This window comes from Bipolaris oryzae (genome assembly GCF_000523455.1).
Source record: "Bipolaris oryzae ATCC 44560 unplaced genomic scaffold scaffold_306, whole genome shotgun sequence".
Taxonomy (NCBI): domain Eukaryota; kingdom Fungi; phylum Ascomycota; class Dothideomycetes; order Pleosporales; family Pleosporaceae; genus Bipolaris; species Bipolaris oryzae.
This window is the reverse complement of record NW_006911582.1, coordinates 1-16,081: the sequence shown is the minus strand read 5'-3', so window position 1 is coordinate 16,081 and position 16,081 is coordinate 1. Positions and strand designations below refer to the sequence as shown.

At 47.2% G+C, this 16,081-nt stretch overlaps 7 protein-coding genes across 7 annotated transcripts; 4 read left to right on the top strand and 3 right to left on the bottom strand.

The window, feature by feature from the left end:
* Positions 1–304: 304 nt before the first annotated feature.
* COCMIDRAFT_31045 (uncharacterized protein) lies at positions 305–1,304 on the bottom strand (the record flags this gene model as incomplete). Its single annotated transcript, XM_007695384.1, has 3 exons — positions 305–705; positions 760–1,069; positions 1,244–1,304. Coding segments are annotated over 3 exons (772 nt in total), but the record flags the coding sequence as incomplete, so codon positions are not given.
* Positions 1,305–1,572: 268 nt separating this feature from the next.
* COCMIDRAFT_31044 (uncharacterized protein) lies at positions 1,573–3,707 on the top strand (the record flags this gene model as incomplete). Its single annotated transcript, XM_007695383.1, has 8 exons — positions 1,573–1,615; positions 1,735–1,774; positions 1,821–1,840; positions 1,903–2,001; positions 2,049–2,118; positions 2,186–3,150; positions 3,212–3,376; positions 3,466–3,707. The coding sequence occupies 8 exons, from the start codon at positions 1,573–1,575 to the stop codon at positions 3,705–3,707; spliced, it is 1,644 nt and encodes a 547-aa protein (XP_007693573.1).
* A 281-nt stretch (positions 3,708–3,988) lies between these two features.
* COCMIDRAFT_110182 (uncharacterized protein) lies at positions 3,989–5,391 on the bottom strand (the record flags this gene model as incomplete). Its single annotated transcript, XM_007695382.1, has 3 exons — positions 3,989–4,181; positions 4,252–5,219; positions 5,272–5,391. 3 exons carry the CDS (start codon positions 5,389–5,391, stop codon positions 3,989–3,991), a joined length of 1,281 nt encoding a protein of 426 aa, XP_007693572.1.
* A 299-nt stretch (positions 5,392–5,690) lies between these two features.
* COCMIDRAFT_110180 (uncharacterized protein) lies at positions 5,691–6,414 on the top strand (the record flags this gene model as incomplete). The annotated part of the gene is made up of 4 exons (XM_007695381.1): positions 5,691–5,846; positions 5,904–5,961; positions 6,015–6,187; positions 6,244–6,414. The coding sequence occupies 4 exons, from the start codon at positions 5,691–5,693 to the stop codon at positions 6,412–6,414; spliced, it is 558 nt and encodes a 185-aa protein (XP_007693571.1).
* A 529-nt stretch (positions 6,415–6,943) lies between these two features.
* COCMIDRAFT_41667 (uncharacterized protein) lies at positions 6,944–9,024 on the bottom strand (the record flags this gene model as incomplete). The annotated part of the gene is made up of 6 exons (XM_007695380.1): positions 6,944–7,301; positions 7,351–7,483; positions 7,531–7,998; positions 8,045–8,374; positions 8,818–8,885; positions 8,945–9,024. The coding sequence occupies 6 exons, from the start codon at positions 9,022–9,024 to the stop codon at positions 6,944–6,946; spliced, it is 1,437 nt and encodes a 478-aa protein (XP_007693570.1).
* Positions 9,025–9,383: 359 nt separating this feature from the next.
* On the top strand, positions 9,384–10,667 carry COCMIDRAFT_110179 (uncharacterized protein; the record flags this gene model as incomplete). The annotated part of the gene is made up of 2 exons (XM_007695379.1): positions 9,384–10,201; positions 10,259–10,667. The coding sequence occupies 2 exons, from the start codon at positions 9,384–9,386 to the stop codon at positions 10,665–10,667; spliced, it is 1,227 nt and encodes a 408-aa protein (XP_007693569.1).
* A 3,858-nt stretch (positions 10,668–14,525) lies between these two features.
* COCMIDRAFT_110190 (uncharacterized protein) lies at positions 14,526–15,980 on the top strand (the record flags this gene model as incomplete). Its single annotated transcript, XM_007695378.1, has 7 exons — positions 14,526–14,723; positions 14,774–14,810; positions 14,861–14,928; positions 14,977–15,218; positions 15,269–15,406; positions 15,459–15,577; positions 15,625–15,980. 7 exons carry the CDS (start codon positions 14,526–14,528, stop codon positions 15,978–15,980), a joined length of 1,158 nt encoding a protein of 385 aa, XP_007693568.1.
* Between the last annotated feature and the right edge of the window lie 101 nt (positions 15,981–16,081).

Below are 16,081 nucleotides of genomic sequence, written 5' to 3'. Positions count from 1 at the left end.
TTGGAGGCATTGTAGGCAAAGGTGTGGTGGGTGCGCAAAGTTGGTAGGGTGACCGACTCGCTTGCCTGACCGACTCGCTTATCCGTCACGTTAAGGGTAGTTAGCGACGTTTGCGCGCGCCGCTAACGTATATAAAGTACTATATTTAAGAATATACTTATATAACGTATAAAGCTAGATAATAGATTATATTTATTAATTTTATCTTAATTTATTACGCTGTTGTGGATTATTTGCGCAGAGAGTCGCGTTAAGTTGGGTGGGGTGCGCAGTTTACTGATCCCGCACGTTAGCTGTTTGATACCTGCTAATACAATATTGCTTTCTGGATCCTGACCAGGTCTTCGTTTCTCAAGTACAAACCCTGGGATCGCGCATATCACCCAAACCCCAGTAGCGAAGAAGATGAGAACCGAGAGACCCCAGTTGTTATTCTCTGCACTATCATTGATGTGGAGACTGAACATAATGCCAACAATAATTGCGAGAATGAAGATCTCAATAATGGATTGGACATAGAAGGCCGTGTTGGAGATCTCGTTCCTCTTCATCATGTCCACGAACTCGTACTCGTCCCGGGTTATTGTGCCTTCGGTCAGCTGCCCGGCTTTCGTTCGTACGGCCTCTGTATTCCTTGCCAGGCCAAGAAATGCAGCTGTCCAGAAAGTGATCGTCGTTTGGTATACGATTAACCCAACGATATACCTGGAAAATGTTAGAGTTGTACTATTCTAAGATTTATAGACAATCGTCACTCACAATCCTGGACCAATTTTCCAATCCTCCCCATTATGAACCCCCAACCAGCCGAAACCAATGCCAAAAGCGACAATGGATAGAATAATGAGGATGTTTGGTCTCCATGTCCCAAAGTCTGCAAAGGAACCAAGCAAGAGAAAAATGATGATCTGTATAGCAAAACTGATTCCGTTACAAAGTAACACAATGCTATTGGCTGTAAGAGTTTTGCCCAAGAAGTGTAGCGTTTCTGCACCTCTGGACGCTGCGTACACAAGGTTCTGAAAAGCGGTAGGAGCGAAATTGGACAGGGTGAGGCCGTTGTTGCCAACTTAGTAACTGTATAGTTCAGTTAGAGAAGGCTCGACTACTCCCTATGGCCGGCATTGCGGAATCAGATCATCGCACCAGTAATATGCCCAAAGCTCCTTCTTCGTCGTCTGTTACGCATCATCCAATTGGTCAAGCGTCTCAAGCGTTTCCCCCAAGGAAATATCTATCACACCAGCAGTGGAATCCTTGTTTAAGGAACTGAATGGTGCAAAACTCGCATCAGGGGTTGCCATGACCAAAATCGTACAGTTAGTAGTTGTGAAAAGCTATAGGTACAGAGACAGTCTCGGAAATTAGCATCTTATTTGAGCAATAGAGCATGTGACTTTAATGATGCTTAATACCTACTAGCCAATAAAAATCCAAGTGAGGCTTATCAAAAGTGTTGACTCCAAGCGGAGATGGACTCGGCAGCGTTCCGATATAGAAGCACGTGACCGGAGTTCACGGACATCGGCCCGCCTGTTGGGGAAACATGGCAGATAACGAACACGGCCCGTCATGTATAGTTTCGCGTGCAACAGTCCCCACAGAACGGACTTAGGTCAGTCGTTTTGCTACGCCGACAGTTCATTCAAAGTGATAGACGCCTGTTGTTGTGTAGGGGCCGGCATTCTTGTTTATTCCTTCAAACAGCCGCAGCAATACGAAAACTATACATAGCGATGCAGGAGAAGCGCCACATCATCATCATTGGAGCTGGGTAAGTGGCATCACTAAATTGATCTTAGCGTTGCTAATGATTGTAGTGTTTCTGGCATTCTTCTGGGTGTGTCACAATGTCGACGTCATACGGCGGGAATCATGAAATTAATATTTGACTCCTCCCAGCGCATCACTTTAGAAAGTACTTATCCCATGCCTACACATTCAAGATCGTGGAGAAGAATCACGACGTTGGAGGCACGTGGCTAGAAAACACATACCCAGGTACGAGAATTGTTGTAGTTGCAAGGGGAGATAACTCAGTTTGCTAGGCTGCGCTTGCGATGTTCCATGTGATATCTATCAATACTCATTTGCGCCAGCGAAGAGTTGGTCCAAATCGTTTGTGCTCAACTATCCTCAGTTTCAAAGTGATTGGACAACAACTGATCCTGACTATTGTAAGCAGATTTGCATCCTCTGAAGAGATACAGAATTATCTCTCGAGGGTGGTCGATCACTTCAGTCTTAGAAGTCATGTTGAATTTAAGACCTCGGTGAAACGATGTATCTGGATTGAGCAAGAGAGGAGGTGGTTGGTGGATACCGAACATAATGGTGTCCTGGAAACAGGGAGGAGGGCGGATATCTTAATCAATGCCGCGGGAATCCTGAACCACTACCAATATCCTAACATAGCTGGACTAGAAGGCTTCAGAGGGCCCATTATGCATACTGCAGACTGGGATCACTCGGTCAATCTAGTAGGGAAAGACGTCAGCATCATTGGGTCAGGCGCAAGCGCTATTCAGGTCATCCCCCAGATCCAGCCTCTAGTCAAACGGCTGTTGGTCTACATCAGAACTCCATCATGGATTACTAAACTACCAGAAAGTTTTAGTGCAACAGAGAACTGTTCCATCAACACCACGGATGACTATTTACAGCGTTGTAAAATGCTAGAAAGCTACTATAACAGGCTTTTCCCAGTCTTCTTTCGCAACTCCGAGACACAGATACGCGAGCGCCAGGAGATGGCTTTGTGGATGGAGAGCCACATCACAGATCCTACACTACGCAAGAGCCTTATTCCCGAGTATGAATTGGGCTGCCGCAGAATCAGTCCTGGAGAACCCTTCCTACGCGCCTTGCAAGAGCCGAACGTTAAGTGCATATTCAGTCCGATTGAGACATGCCATCCAGACGGCTTACAGACTGCCGAAGGCGTTGAGGCATCCGATGTCATTGTTGCCGCGACGGGTTTTAACACCTCATTTTGCCCTCGATTCCCACTAGTAGGCCAGAATGGTGTGGATCTTAGGGTGCTGTGGAAGGACAACCCAGCGTCCTACATGGGTCTTGGGTGTGCAGGTTTCCCAAATTATCTGTCAATGCTCGGTCCCAATTGTCCTGTTGCCAACGGCAGTCTGATAGGTTCGTCTGAAATAACATGGAAAGTGCACGGAAATCCTCATATAGGCTGACAATGAGACAGGAAGTCTCGAAGCGACAGCAGATTTCATTGTTCGCCTCCTCAAGCGCGTGGAAAGTCACGGGGTTGCCATGTTCGTGCCGAAAAAAGGCGCCCAGGAAGATTTCAACTTGCAGGTTGACGATTTCATGAAAGACACTGTCTGGACTGGTAACTGTACTAGCTGGTGTAGGTCTTTTTCTTCTCGTTTTGCTAAACTTAAGAGACGCCTATTCTGTAAATACGATGTTGCCTTTCTTTACTGATATATGCGATAGACAAACAAAGCCAAACTGGAAGGATAACAGCCATCTGGCCGGGTAGTAGTCTCCACTACCGTGAAGTACTTGCCCAGGACCGCTGGGAAGACTGGAAATGGACTTATCCGGGTGGACGCTTCAAGGCATGGGGCAGGGGAATGTCCGTGCTGGAACAAAGGGGAGGCGACTATAGCCATTACATGGAACATGGGCCTTTTTTACCAGAATCCTCCCTAGCTGAGGCAAACCGCCTCTGGTGATGGGAACGTCATTTGATGATCGGGTAAGGGACATAGCAACCAGAATAATTGTTCAATATGTGTGGAGTCCTTATTTCATGAGTTGATCCAGGCAAGGTTTGCAAGCTTCGTGTCATGGGGTTTCATCTTTAACCATGGAATTTATGGTGGAGCCCTCATTCACTACTCTACGCGTCATTTCGGGACACAGAACGCACAAAACAAGGCTTACAATGATAAATCGTAGTTGATTCCAGTTGTGTCCCTGCTGAAATTAAGTAAAACGTAGCTCTAATGCTCAATCATAACAGCGCCTTTTCATGCGGTGTGAATTCGCGCCGTGCTGGCCCTCCACGGCTCCCATCGCCATGAAACTCATTCTCTTGGTCTTTATGCTCTGTTCTGAAACGCCATTGTCTTTGTAAGTCAGCCGATAGTGTACGCTCGAGTCCTTGCACTACGTATTTGCCCAATATAGGTAGAAATTTGAATGCGCTGCACAGAACGTTGAGTCAGTGTGAATTCCTTGTCAATTAGATGTTTTTTGGAGAAAATGACAACTCACTGGCCGCTTCCGGCGGTAGCAAGGAACAGATTTGAGTGGTCCGGATGGTAAGCGATGATAAAGTTGCCCGTGGGCGTATCATTGTACCAACACACGGCAACGCGGTCAAATCTGCGATCTGTGAGAGACGGAAGAATTGTTTTTAGGCCTGAACGTAGTCTCGCGATACCGTCTGCAGGTGCAAAATCGGTGCGCTTGCTTCGGATGGCTGTAGGCGGAAGAGAGAGGTCGGTGAGACTAGTCCTTCGAGTGTAGCCCCAACCATGGATGGCAACTTTCAGTACCCGAGCCTCAGGATGGGGTGGAAAGCAGAACCATCCTGAGTCATAGTCTATGTACAGTGGCAGGTCTTTGTAGGTGTCCATCTCAGAGTTTGATAGGTTGATGAAGGCCAGGACTTGTGCTGTAGAAATCGTCGAGTTATACATAGGGACTAGCATTGGTGACCATGCGCCAGCAGAGAGAATGAAGTAGTCTCCTTGTATCTCTTGGCCACTCTCTGTTTGTGCAGCAATAATATTGCTTGTTCTTTTGTCAAGCTTGAAATTTGCAATAGTGCCTTTTTTGCCACAGATAAATGACACTCCACTCTCAATGCACTCATCCCGAAGGAGAGCAATCGCCTTCTGAGCGTCGGCCCAGCCAGAGCTTGAATTACAGTATCCGGAGAGGGACGAGTTGATGGTATCACCGTACAGGATGGGGAACGTCGCTTTGATAGCTTCTTGATTTGGCACTGGTTTCCACGGCTGGCCGAGCCCGTCAAGCACATCTTTGCATTTCTCGAGGTGTGACCGCCCATACGTTTTGCTTGCAATGAAAGCATTTGGGCCATGGTGGAAGATTCCACGAAACTTCGGATGGGCACACCAGATATCAAATGCTTCCTTTGCAAGCCTGGCATACATTGGATCACGATAATCGAACCGAATCACACGTGAGATGTCGACACTGGAGCCATCTGGTACCTGCTTGTTATATCAGCTCGAGCCTCAGAACTGTAAATACAACGGTACGGACTGGAGGTACGTGTCGATCCACAATCGTGACGTTCTTGTACCCTCTGCTAGTCAGCTCCAGTGCGGTTGACAGGCCAAAAACGCCTGCGCCTACAATAATTATTGCACTATTTGTGTTCATGGTGTCTAGTAACCTGTTCAGAACATCAACAGCTGTATGGATTTTATGGGTCTATGTATTGCAGAAAGATATCGGACCGAGACGTCTGCGCACAATTCCCAATTCGAGCAGGCCATCCAGAGGGCAGACACTTGGACGCTAAGATAACGCGTGTTGCCGGCGGGAACGGAAGCGGAAGTCATACGGAGTTGATAAGGCATCCCTGCCGGCGCTAAGCATTTAGGCCTAACATCAACTGCCTCACTCGATAGACTCAACACACACGAACGCCGTCACCCATCAAATCCTGAACGTATGTCATGAGCGTTGTGTGGCCTGAGCAGTATACTCTTCCAGGATCTACATATGTCCCCAACAGTATCTTACCAGTTCTGATCTATCGGAACGTTCTTCCAACCCCAATAAACTCTGAACTTACGAAGAATATTTGTGAGGGAAATGACTGGGAGAAACGCGTAAGTTATCAATATGGAAGTACTTTTGTATTTGAAAACATACTGAAAAACTACCAGGGCGAGTGGGGAGAGATTAGAATACCCCATTTCCATCCCAACACGCATGAATGCTACGGTATGGATCTTAGACTCATGGAGCCTGTTGCTTAACGGATCTAACATGCGCAGTCATCATCCGGGGAAGTTCTTGTTTGGCCTTGGGGCGGGCAGAAGAGGATGAGGGAACCGACGGTGTCGAAATCGATATCCGTATGGGGGATGTGATTGTAATCCCAGCCGGCGTTTCGCACAGATCGCTGAGATCTGAAGGTGGGTTTAGGTATATTGGATTATATCCCAAGGTCGGTCAGAGAGCAGAATCTGTCACGGAGTGTGGGCGTCGGCTGATCCCATACAGGACGCTCCACGCTGGCGAAATAACCATTGCAAAGGCGAGGGATCCATGAGAGCATTAGCCGAGGAAATCAAAAATGTGCCAGTACCCGACTCCGATCCCGTGTTTGGAGTCAACGGCCCCTTGAGTAAGATATGGAAATCCAAACTAGCTGGAGACCGCGCGAAAATTTGAGTCTATTGCGAAATCACAGCAAGTAGCTGCCACCAATAACCGTCAAATAATTAGAATTGACTAACTTCAGTTTTATGTCAATGAAGGCGTTAAATGTGAGATGTTGAAATCAAAGTCAATGTGGGAATAGTTGAAGATGGATCCACAGTCTGAGGGCCTATCACCATAAGAGCGCACTGCAATATCCTCCAGTCTGGATTTTGTTGCTTGTATACCGGCGCGGGTATTGGAGTTCGAATGACCAGATCTCTGAGCATTGATGAGAGTTGACGTGTCGGTACTTTCAGGTGACACGCCATGCATGACAGAGTCAAGTCGTTCGTCGGGAACGAACTCTGAGTTCTGCTTGGCATATGTCGCAACGCAATCGAAGAGCTTCCACATCAATAGCAAGTCCTCCTGTGGAAGGTGTATTTGATTGTTTGCGCCGAGTGGGGCTGCACCGTCATATTCCTCTTCTACGTAGTTCAGATTCGATCGGTAAGGGATACGCGCTTCGAGTTGCTCTAGTAAGGAGGCCTTACAGATATCAGCTTGCGTGTGCATCCGCGAAACCAAGTTCGATACATACAACAGCGTGCATGCGCGGCCATTCTTTTGAAAGCCTTTTCACAAATTGAAAGCACTGGTTGAATTTTTGCTTTGCAGATCCGGCCACTGTGGGATACTGGCTCCTAGTATGCTCTAGGTGGACTGAAGCCGCGATTGCGACAAGGTGACCGAGGAAGGGGTCGTGCAGCATCAATTTGGCTTCTTCCATGTGATTGAGCAGTCTGAATACCCAATTGGCATGAATTAAAGAGAACTCGTAAGATTTCTGCAAGAAGGTGAGTGGAATCCTATGCTTGAGTGGCGCGGTTTTAACGTGGATTATGAAAGGGTGATTTCTGCCTGTGTGTTCAGTATGTCAACACGAGATTTTCGAGGCTTACCCACAAGATGCAGTTAAACGCAGACAAACTCAGCTGGAACCGCAACCATATGACGAAGTAATTCGTCAATGCTGGTTCATGTAGCACACGGGCAGGCGATCCGACGGATGATAGAACATGACCTGCGATCTCACATCCTAAAACATGTTTAGATTCTCCCGTAAGGAAAGAAGATCATACTGACTTGTCTCAATGTCTAATAGCTTTGTAAGGATTGGGGCCCTTAGCGAATCGTGCCTCCAGAGAGGGACATCAGTGCTCGAAGGTGGTTGAGCGATATAGTCTATAATGCACTCCCAGATTCGGATGGTTTGTATCTGTAGACAAGCAACATTCTGTGGTGGAAGTGGCGCGCCTGAATCTATAGAGCCCAACGAGATGTCAGGCTCGCAGGTCTGAGAAGGAAGGTCTGGATGGGAAGGGCCGCTCTGGATGACAGGAAGCTCGAAGATTGCAGTTGGAGTTGACGGATTTGTCGTGTTCCCGCCAAGAAGCATCCTGTCTAGCATGAACAAAGACCATACTATCTCTTGCCTACGAGCTCGATGGGCTAGCCCTAGACCATCAAGCGAATTAATTCCAAGCATATCACGGGTTTGGGCGACTCGCAAGCCAATAGCAACCTGAGCTCGCGCTCTCTCAAGCCTCCCGTCTAAATCATCTCAGTAAGTCTCAAAGAGATTGAGCCATCAACTTACCTCCTAGATCCACTTGGGCCTGCAAGCAAAGTGCCTCGAAATACACATCATCTATTTCACCATTACAGTATGCTTTGGCGATAAGACCCCAGGAGAGCTTTGTCAGCTTATCTGTACAGTGTGTTCTTTCAAGTTGATCCCTGAAGAACGGATGTCGCGATGACCGTAAGCTGAGAGCTAGCATAGCATACAGAATGATGGGTTGCAACTGGCCATCTTCGCCAGATTCAAGAGATTTAGCGTAGGCCAAGATGGGACACGGTTGGTTGCAGAAGTTTGAGAAATAGAGCGCAATACCCTCTGCTATGACTACGTCAGGTAGATGCGCATCTTACACACTGTAGACAATGAGTAGGCAATAGTTGTGGTTTGCAACAGCGTTTACCTTGTATAGAAAGAGTGTGGTTCGGTGCGAAATGGAGACGGCGAAAGTTGCATTGCAGGCTCCTGTGAGTTCCGCGATGTTTGAGGTTCCTCGCTCTCTCCATGACCGGTCGGAGTCTCGGTTGGCGTAGAACGTGGTGGTACGCTTAAGAAGATGTCAGTATCGATTCTGTGATGCCGACTGAATATCGTACTGAATCGCCGCAGCGAGCTTTTTCACCATATCTTCGATCGCATTGAGACGCTCAGACTGAGAACGGATGAGTACGATACGTAGTTACTGATAGATTGCATTACATCATTAGTGCCAACTGTTTGAATAACATCGACAGTGTCATCTTGAGGCCCTCGGGACCTTTCGCGGGTTCGAAAGTGAGCGGCATAGACACATCGTTGTTGTAGTCGCGCACAGCAGGAACAATTAGGTCTCTCTCCCGTGCATTTTGATTTCTTGCGACTGCACTTGTATCAGTCCCCCAAGGACTTGAAGAGACCCACTTCTAGGCACGTACGGACCGACAATTTTCGCAAGCTTGTTTTGCGCGCTTGTTCATAGGATACGGATAACGTTGTGCACTTCGCTGGTGCTCTGCCATTTGGACGGTGTTGGGGTGAGAATTGGCGGGTTGCATAGTTAATTTCCGGGGGTAGCCCGCCGATAACGGGACATGACGGGGAAATACCCGGCGTTGCGCGAGTCGTACACAGTAGATAAGGACATGATCAATGCCAAATCCGCCCAAAAGATCCATCCCGAAGTGCGAACCAAGTAGATGACGAGAGGGGCCCGTGATCCGCTCACGTGACCGGCCACCAAATCATGCGGGCGGCTTCTGGCCACCGGATTTCGACCGCGAAGTGATAGCAAGATGAAGGAATATAGTAGGAAGGTCTTGATACCAAAAGGCTATCACATATTGTTCAGTTTGCAGTCCCAAGCCCTCCGCCGTTCATCATGATCCACTACCTCTGGGAAATCCTTGGCTACAAAGATACAGGAAACGACACACAGCCAAACACTACATCGCACAGCCTACCCTCATCATGGTACAGATCTGAAGCCATATATCAACTCGAGAGACGGGCTATTTACTCTAAGAGATGGATTTTGGTTACTCATAAGCACAGGGTCACCACTACTGGAGACTTTGTTCAATTTGAAGAAGCAGGCTTCCGGTTCTTTCTGTGCCGGGATCGAGATGGTAACATCAATGGATTCCATAATGTTTGCCGGCATCGAGCCTTCCCTATTGTGACGGAAACTCAGGGACGAGCGAGGATTTTGTCGTGCAAGTATCATGGATGGTCCTACGGACTGAGAGGTAATCTAGCAAAGGCGCCTGGGTATGAAGAAATGCAAGGCTTCGACAAGACACAGAACGGACTTTGGCGAATTAATGTTCATGTCGATCGCAAGGGCTTTGTGTGGGTGAACATGGACGTTGCAAGTGAATTGGCATGGGAAGACGACTTTGAGGGGGTGGACGCACAACCCCGCATGGATGTGTTTAACTTTGAGGATTACCGATTCGATCATACGTGGAGTATGGGCGGCGATTTCAACTGGAAGGCATTGGCAGATAACTACAATGAATGCTACCATTGTCCGACAGCTCACCCGGACGTAGCTGGCATTACAGACCTGAAGCTCTATGCGGTTGACACACGAGGTGGACACATTCAGCATTTTACTAATGCAGAGCACATTGCTATGGATGAGGGACAGAGGGTTCGTAGCACGTATTATTTCCCAAATGCTTGCATGACTGTCACGTAGGTGATTTTATTTACCTTTGAAAGCGTTTCCCAGAATCGGCTAACGTATCTTAGGCCTTTCTTCTTTTACATGATGAGGTGTGTGCCCACATCACCCAATCATTGCTCGTTGGAGTACGAAGTTTATCGGCATAGAGACGCCTCTGATGCGGAGTTTGAAGCTATTGACTCTATGTACAAACGAGTGTTGAACGAAGACAAGTGGCTATGCCTCAACACACAAAAGAATCATGATGCCGGAGTGTATGTTAGTGGAGAGATGCACACAAGAATGGAGAAAGGCCCGCTTTTCGTTCAACAGACTGTTCGTAGCCTTATCCGGCAGCACCATGAACAGGAAAGGAAACTGGGGCGCGAGATCTGGCCCGCTCGACAGGTCTTACCAGACTCAGCGGTTGGAGTTCACGAAGATGAGCTCTTTCTGTGTAAATTAACACATCAGTCTAACAAACTCGATTGGTAGAATGAATATCCAAAAAATATGAATTTGAAAATTTCACACAATATGCAACACGGAGCTGAAGTTGATCTCAGCTTTAACTGCATATTACGGTCGGCCCCGGAAGGGACCGAGTAGACAAAATACGCTGACTGTATTGGCTATTGCAAGGAACATCACAGTAAGCACTTGGGCACAGAACGACATCAGTATCCTTGACTGATGGACCTAATACCTGTCTACATAGATCTTAATGTTGCCAGTACCTTAGTCTTTGGTTAACCAAAGATATCGTGGATATTTGTACGTCAAGAAGCATGTGCGCGTTGCGAGCTTTTTTCGCACACATTTCGCACGTGTCTAAGAAGGCGTGCGATCATGACAGCATTCCTATACACGACTCATAAAAAAGTTATAGAATAGAATATGCTTACCAAAATATGGCCTACAAGACAAGACGTATCAGGTGTTTGTCGAGGTAGGCATCAGCCAACGCGCCATGCTTCCATCTCAACTCACTGCGCTCAAACATGAAGTTCGCAAACTCCTGCTTCAAATGAGACTTTACCGGCCACTTTCTCGACTAATGGCATGTGTCTTTCGAACCATGCCCATCACTTGTGCCGTTATTGGGATGAGAATTGCATCATCATCATCAGCTCCTTCAATCGCCATACTCATCAACATGCCATCGGACCACGTTAGAACGGATGAGGCAAGATATCTTTTTCCTTTGCAGCCACCTCGCTGCGGTCGAAGATGCTACCGTGTTTGCCTGAATTGTCTTGATGCTGAGGGTCGCGAGGTATGAGCATGAGTAACCAAGATCGTATCATGGGCACGCGTCGGTGATAAGCTAAAACCACAGATGCCCTGCATGATAAAGTCAGACAACATTACTTCAATACCTTAGCGTGTAGATTTACCATTGCGCTCTACTCATATAACTCTTCTTGGCGTAGCAGCAAGACTTGACATAGGCACCCAAGCCCATCCCAGGTATCTCCACCGTGTTACATTTCAAAGTACCAGGCTTTGTGGGAGCGCATTAAGACTCTCAATCTCCTTCTTTTTTGCGCCGACCTGCGATAGCAGTAATTGTACTTGCTTCTTGTGGCACTTTGACGCAATATCCCTTCATCCGATTGCCGGGTTGGTCAGAATCTTTCTCAAGCACAGATTGCACGGTTCGATAGCTAGCACAGCCCTTTATGTAGTGTCTCTTATAAAATTCCAATCCCGACCGTCTTGCTTTTCAAATCCACTTATCTCCCGGCAGTCAAGTCATACGCGTACACCGTTAAGGAGTGCAATAGATTTTTGAGCCGATTATACAAGGACAACCTCTACACTGCCTTCAAAGGCCACGAATTCATATCCTCGAATTTTCCCAATGGTATATATGCCGTAAAGATCAGATAAGTCTATGCGCGAAACGTTTATGGTTGCTGCCAAGTGTTCGACCTCATCAAACCTTTGATGTTTGTGCATCGAGCAGGTTGATCGATGGAAAACGATTTCTGCGCAATTCGCTCCTTGCTTTGTACTTTCCCACTGCATAGATCACTGCTTGGCGCGGGTTTCCTCTCTCTGTGCCATCCTAAGGTGGAGGGACGGCATACCTTTCCAATGTGGGATGAAGTCCCATGATGGCCACAAAATCCCGTAATACTTTAGTCATGCATTTCCTTGTGGCAACCTAGTTACCACCCAAGACTCATATAGCTCAGAGCTTCAGTCATGTTCCTTCTTTCCCCAATCAGATTCTCAAAATGATTGCTGGCTATGACACAATCGTGAAATTGGAAACACAGGACTGACTCAACGACCCCTTTGTAGGGCCCATAGTCTGATAGACCAGCGCGCTTTTCTTATGCGTGCATTTATCTCGATAGTCCCAATGCGGATGCTCTTCTGCCGCAACGTTTTATCCAGCGTAAGCACCCTATCTGCTAGGTCGTGTGTTCCAGCCATACAAGTGACACCCATTTTTGTCATATTCTTCTACTCTAGGCTGTGATCTTTTCATCCGTTCTTGCTGTACTATGGTACCATCGCGCGCCCTTAACCCGTCTAGCTCTACCGGCCCGTTTAGCGCGTGGGTTTAGGCCACCCGGGCTTTCGAGCCTAGTCTATCTGAGACGATAGCCTGTCATTCAACCAATGTGATAATGCGGATGCTAGTTCAGATAGCTCCTGATCGGAAAAAAAATCGTATTTGCCCTCGGCAAGTAGTCTGTTATTTGTGATTCAGAGCCCGCTCTAAGTCAGGATAGACGCCAGTTGGATGCGTAGCTTCCATTTATTTCTTGTTTTGCAGTAACTCTTTCCTCTCATGAGCAAAATTGAAACTGGGAAGAGTAGAGGTCTAACAGTATGTCTATTCGAGATACACTGTCCTACGCTCAAACCAGCTAGTAGTCTTGGAGCACGGTAGATATTAAAGTAGTCGATGTTTGCGGTGTAAAAGCTACGCGAAGACTCATGAGGATAATTATATTCCGCTCAGCATGCCTTATCTTGGTGGCTCGTTTTCTATCATGTACATCGCGCCTTTTTTGTTATACTGGTCTGTATCCTTGATGCAAACTGTCGCGGAATGCACACCCAGATGACGCGACGAGTTGCATTAAGCACAGACAATCCAGGCAAACCTTAATCCACTGCAAGGATGCAGGCGAGTGCCTTGATCACTTGTGCCTGAAAGGTGGCAAAGTACGCCATCGTATCTTGGGCAGCCAATAAAGGGTACAGTGCCCCTAGATGCTCCTAGTCTAGGCCAATCATAATCTACGGCTCAGAGTCCCTAGAATCGCACCTAGATTGGAGGCCTAGAAGTTGGCTGCACTAGAGCTCTTTAGAAGGCATCACTTGTCAGAATTTGTTTCGCCACGTACCGCTAATGCGACGCAAGATATGATTGCGGCAATGGGTTGACCCAGCCACCCGGTTGACTTAGCTGTAATCTTGAATCAATGCTCGGAGAACGGAGAGTGCTCCACGAAGCTGTTGTCGAGTAAATGTATGTTGAATAGTGATAAGGTTCCAGGTAACGAGGAAGGATGTAGGCACTCTCAGCCACATTCTAAGTCATTCTCGTATCCTGGGATGTTGGGGCTGCAAAGGATTTAGCCTAGATGCCTAATGCCAATCCAAGCACGGGATCCCAAGTCCGTGTTGTTCCCTTGATTATCTCTCAACATGAGACCACGGACACTAAGAACCCCTTTCATGTATACACACACGCGAACACTCCCCTCCTTTCTCGCATGCACCGTTCCTTGCGCGGAAATCCTTCAAGGCCCGCCATGGGCTTCACCTGACCCTATTGCATTTCATTCACTTCACACCGTCACTAACAAGAAAGCTGAATACATGTGTCTGCCGAGTAGATTTGACGCGTTGACGTTGTGTAACTTGCTATAAGAACTGGTGCTGTGCAAATTCCACATCTGCATCATCATGATCGACCTAGTGTGTGCTTCATTCCAGACAATTTTTCCAAGTGCAAGAGCTTCAAATTCCCCTCGTTATCCCGCTTGATGGTGGCGGCACTAACCTCGGATCTCAGGATTTGCGCGCTCCGTCTTGAGACGGTTACTGACTTCGCCAATCGGGTAATGGAACCATGCAAGGGGACCATGTCCTTTACCCAGGGTAATAGCCAGCTAATCGCTGTGGGCACGGTTGAACTTTTGGAGTGTATTTGCAACCACGCGATCGGTATGCATGTTGAAAGAGGACTCCAGGGTTGTTTATATCCTACTATACTACTTTTGGCAAGTTTTAAGTTCTTTCTCCTGTGCATTATTTACTTAAACAATTGCATCGACCCGGCGCTGCTGCATAGGGGTTCAAATCGACCTTTGCAGTGCTCCCAGGATGGTCAGCCCTTCAGCACCACAGTTGACCTCAGAGCAGCTCGATGTATTACAAGGGGAGAACGGCGGCCCTTTGCTCATCTCTATCGTCTCCGTCTTTACTGCGATCGGTTGTATTTTGGTTTTCCTACGAATCTATGCGCGTTCAATCATTATCCATAACATTGGTCTCGAAGATTACTGCGTCATATTATCATTTGTACGACTCTGCACATGACAGTGCAATTGACAGATCACTGATGAATTCAGGCGCATGTTATCGCCATGGCCATATTCCAAATAGAAGGTACGATCCAGTCTCTTGTAGTGCTTGTTCCGTATACTAAAAAAGTAAAGGAGCTAAACATGGGGGTTCGAAACACATGATGTTCTTGACACTGCCGCAAATAGAAACGACATTGAAGGTACGATACATTGTCAATCTATAATGACGATAACTTGACAATGCCTAGTACTTGTATGGAAGCATTTTAATGTATGCTAACGCCCTCACCCTCACAAAACTATCGATACTACTACAGTATCGTCGTATCTTCACCTTCACGTCGATGAGAATACCCATTTATATTGTTGGAGCCATCTGCCTAGCAACTGGCATTAGTGCATCGCTTGTTCTGGTTTTCTCTTGCATCCCTGTATCTGCATTCTGGGATATTAGTGAAAAGAAAAATGCAACATGCATCAATTCGAATGCGTTAGTGTCATTCTTGAGACGACAAAAAATCTGCACTAACCTGCCTTCAGCTTCTCTTTCGCAGGTGCCGCTATGAACATTGTTACCGACATTCTTGTTGCAGCCCTCCCTGTACGAGCAATATGGCAACTTCAGGTTTCACGGAAGCAACGGATTGCCCTAATGTGCATCCTAACCCTCGGCTGGTGGTGGGTTAACTTTTTCTATGTATATATTACCGTGCTAAATGTTACTGCAAAGTGTTTGCGTTATCTCTATTGCCCGATTGCATGGTTTTATTGAGCTCGCAAAACACCCCGAGGACTCTACATACTATGGAACTGCGCCAGCCTATTGGAGTGCTATCGAGGTAAATTTAGGTAAGCTGGAATCTTCCAACATGCAAGGACCACGCTTATTGTCTTAGGTATTGTTTGTGCTTGTGCGCCAGCTTTGAAACCTCTAGTCGTCAAAGTCATTCCTAGATTTGCGACTCTATACGGCAGCCGCAAGAGCGCGCACGGAGGAACAAAGGATACGCCCAAAGACTCCTCGTCGTTCGTTAAACTCAATGGCAAAGGCAGTATTGGCACTATCTCAGATGAGGTTGAACTGCATCCTCGCAGTGGAAATATGGTGTCTGAGTCCTACACGGGACTGCCGCGCACTATCCATGTGAAAACGGATTTGGAGCAGCAAATCGACGATGTTGATCATAATGTTGACACAAATAGCGAGAGAAATCTTGTAATAAGGCCTACTAGAATCACGGATAGGTTTTGAGATAAATAATAACGTGTATCACCAGTGTGCGCCCCACCCCAGTGTGCGCCCCACGAAATCCTAGTACCTCACCTTCGTAATAACAACGCGTAATGTCTCAA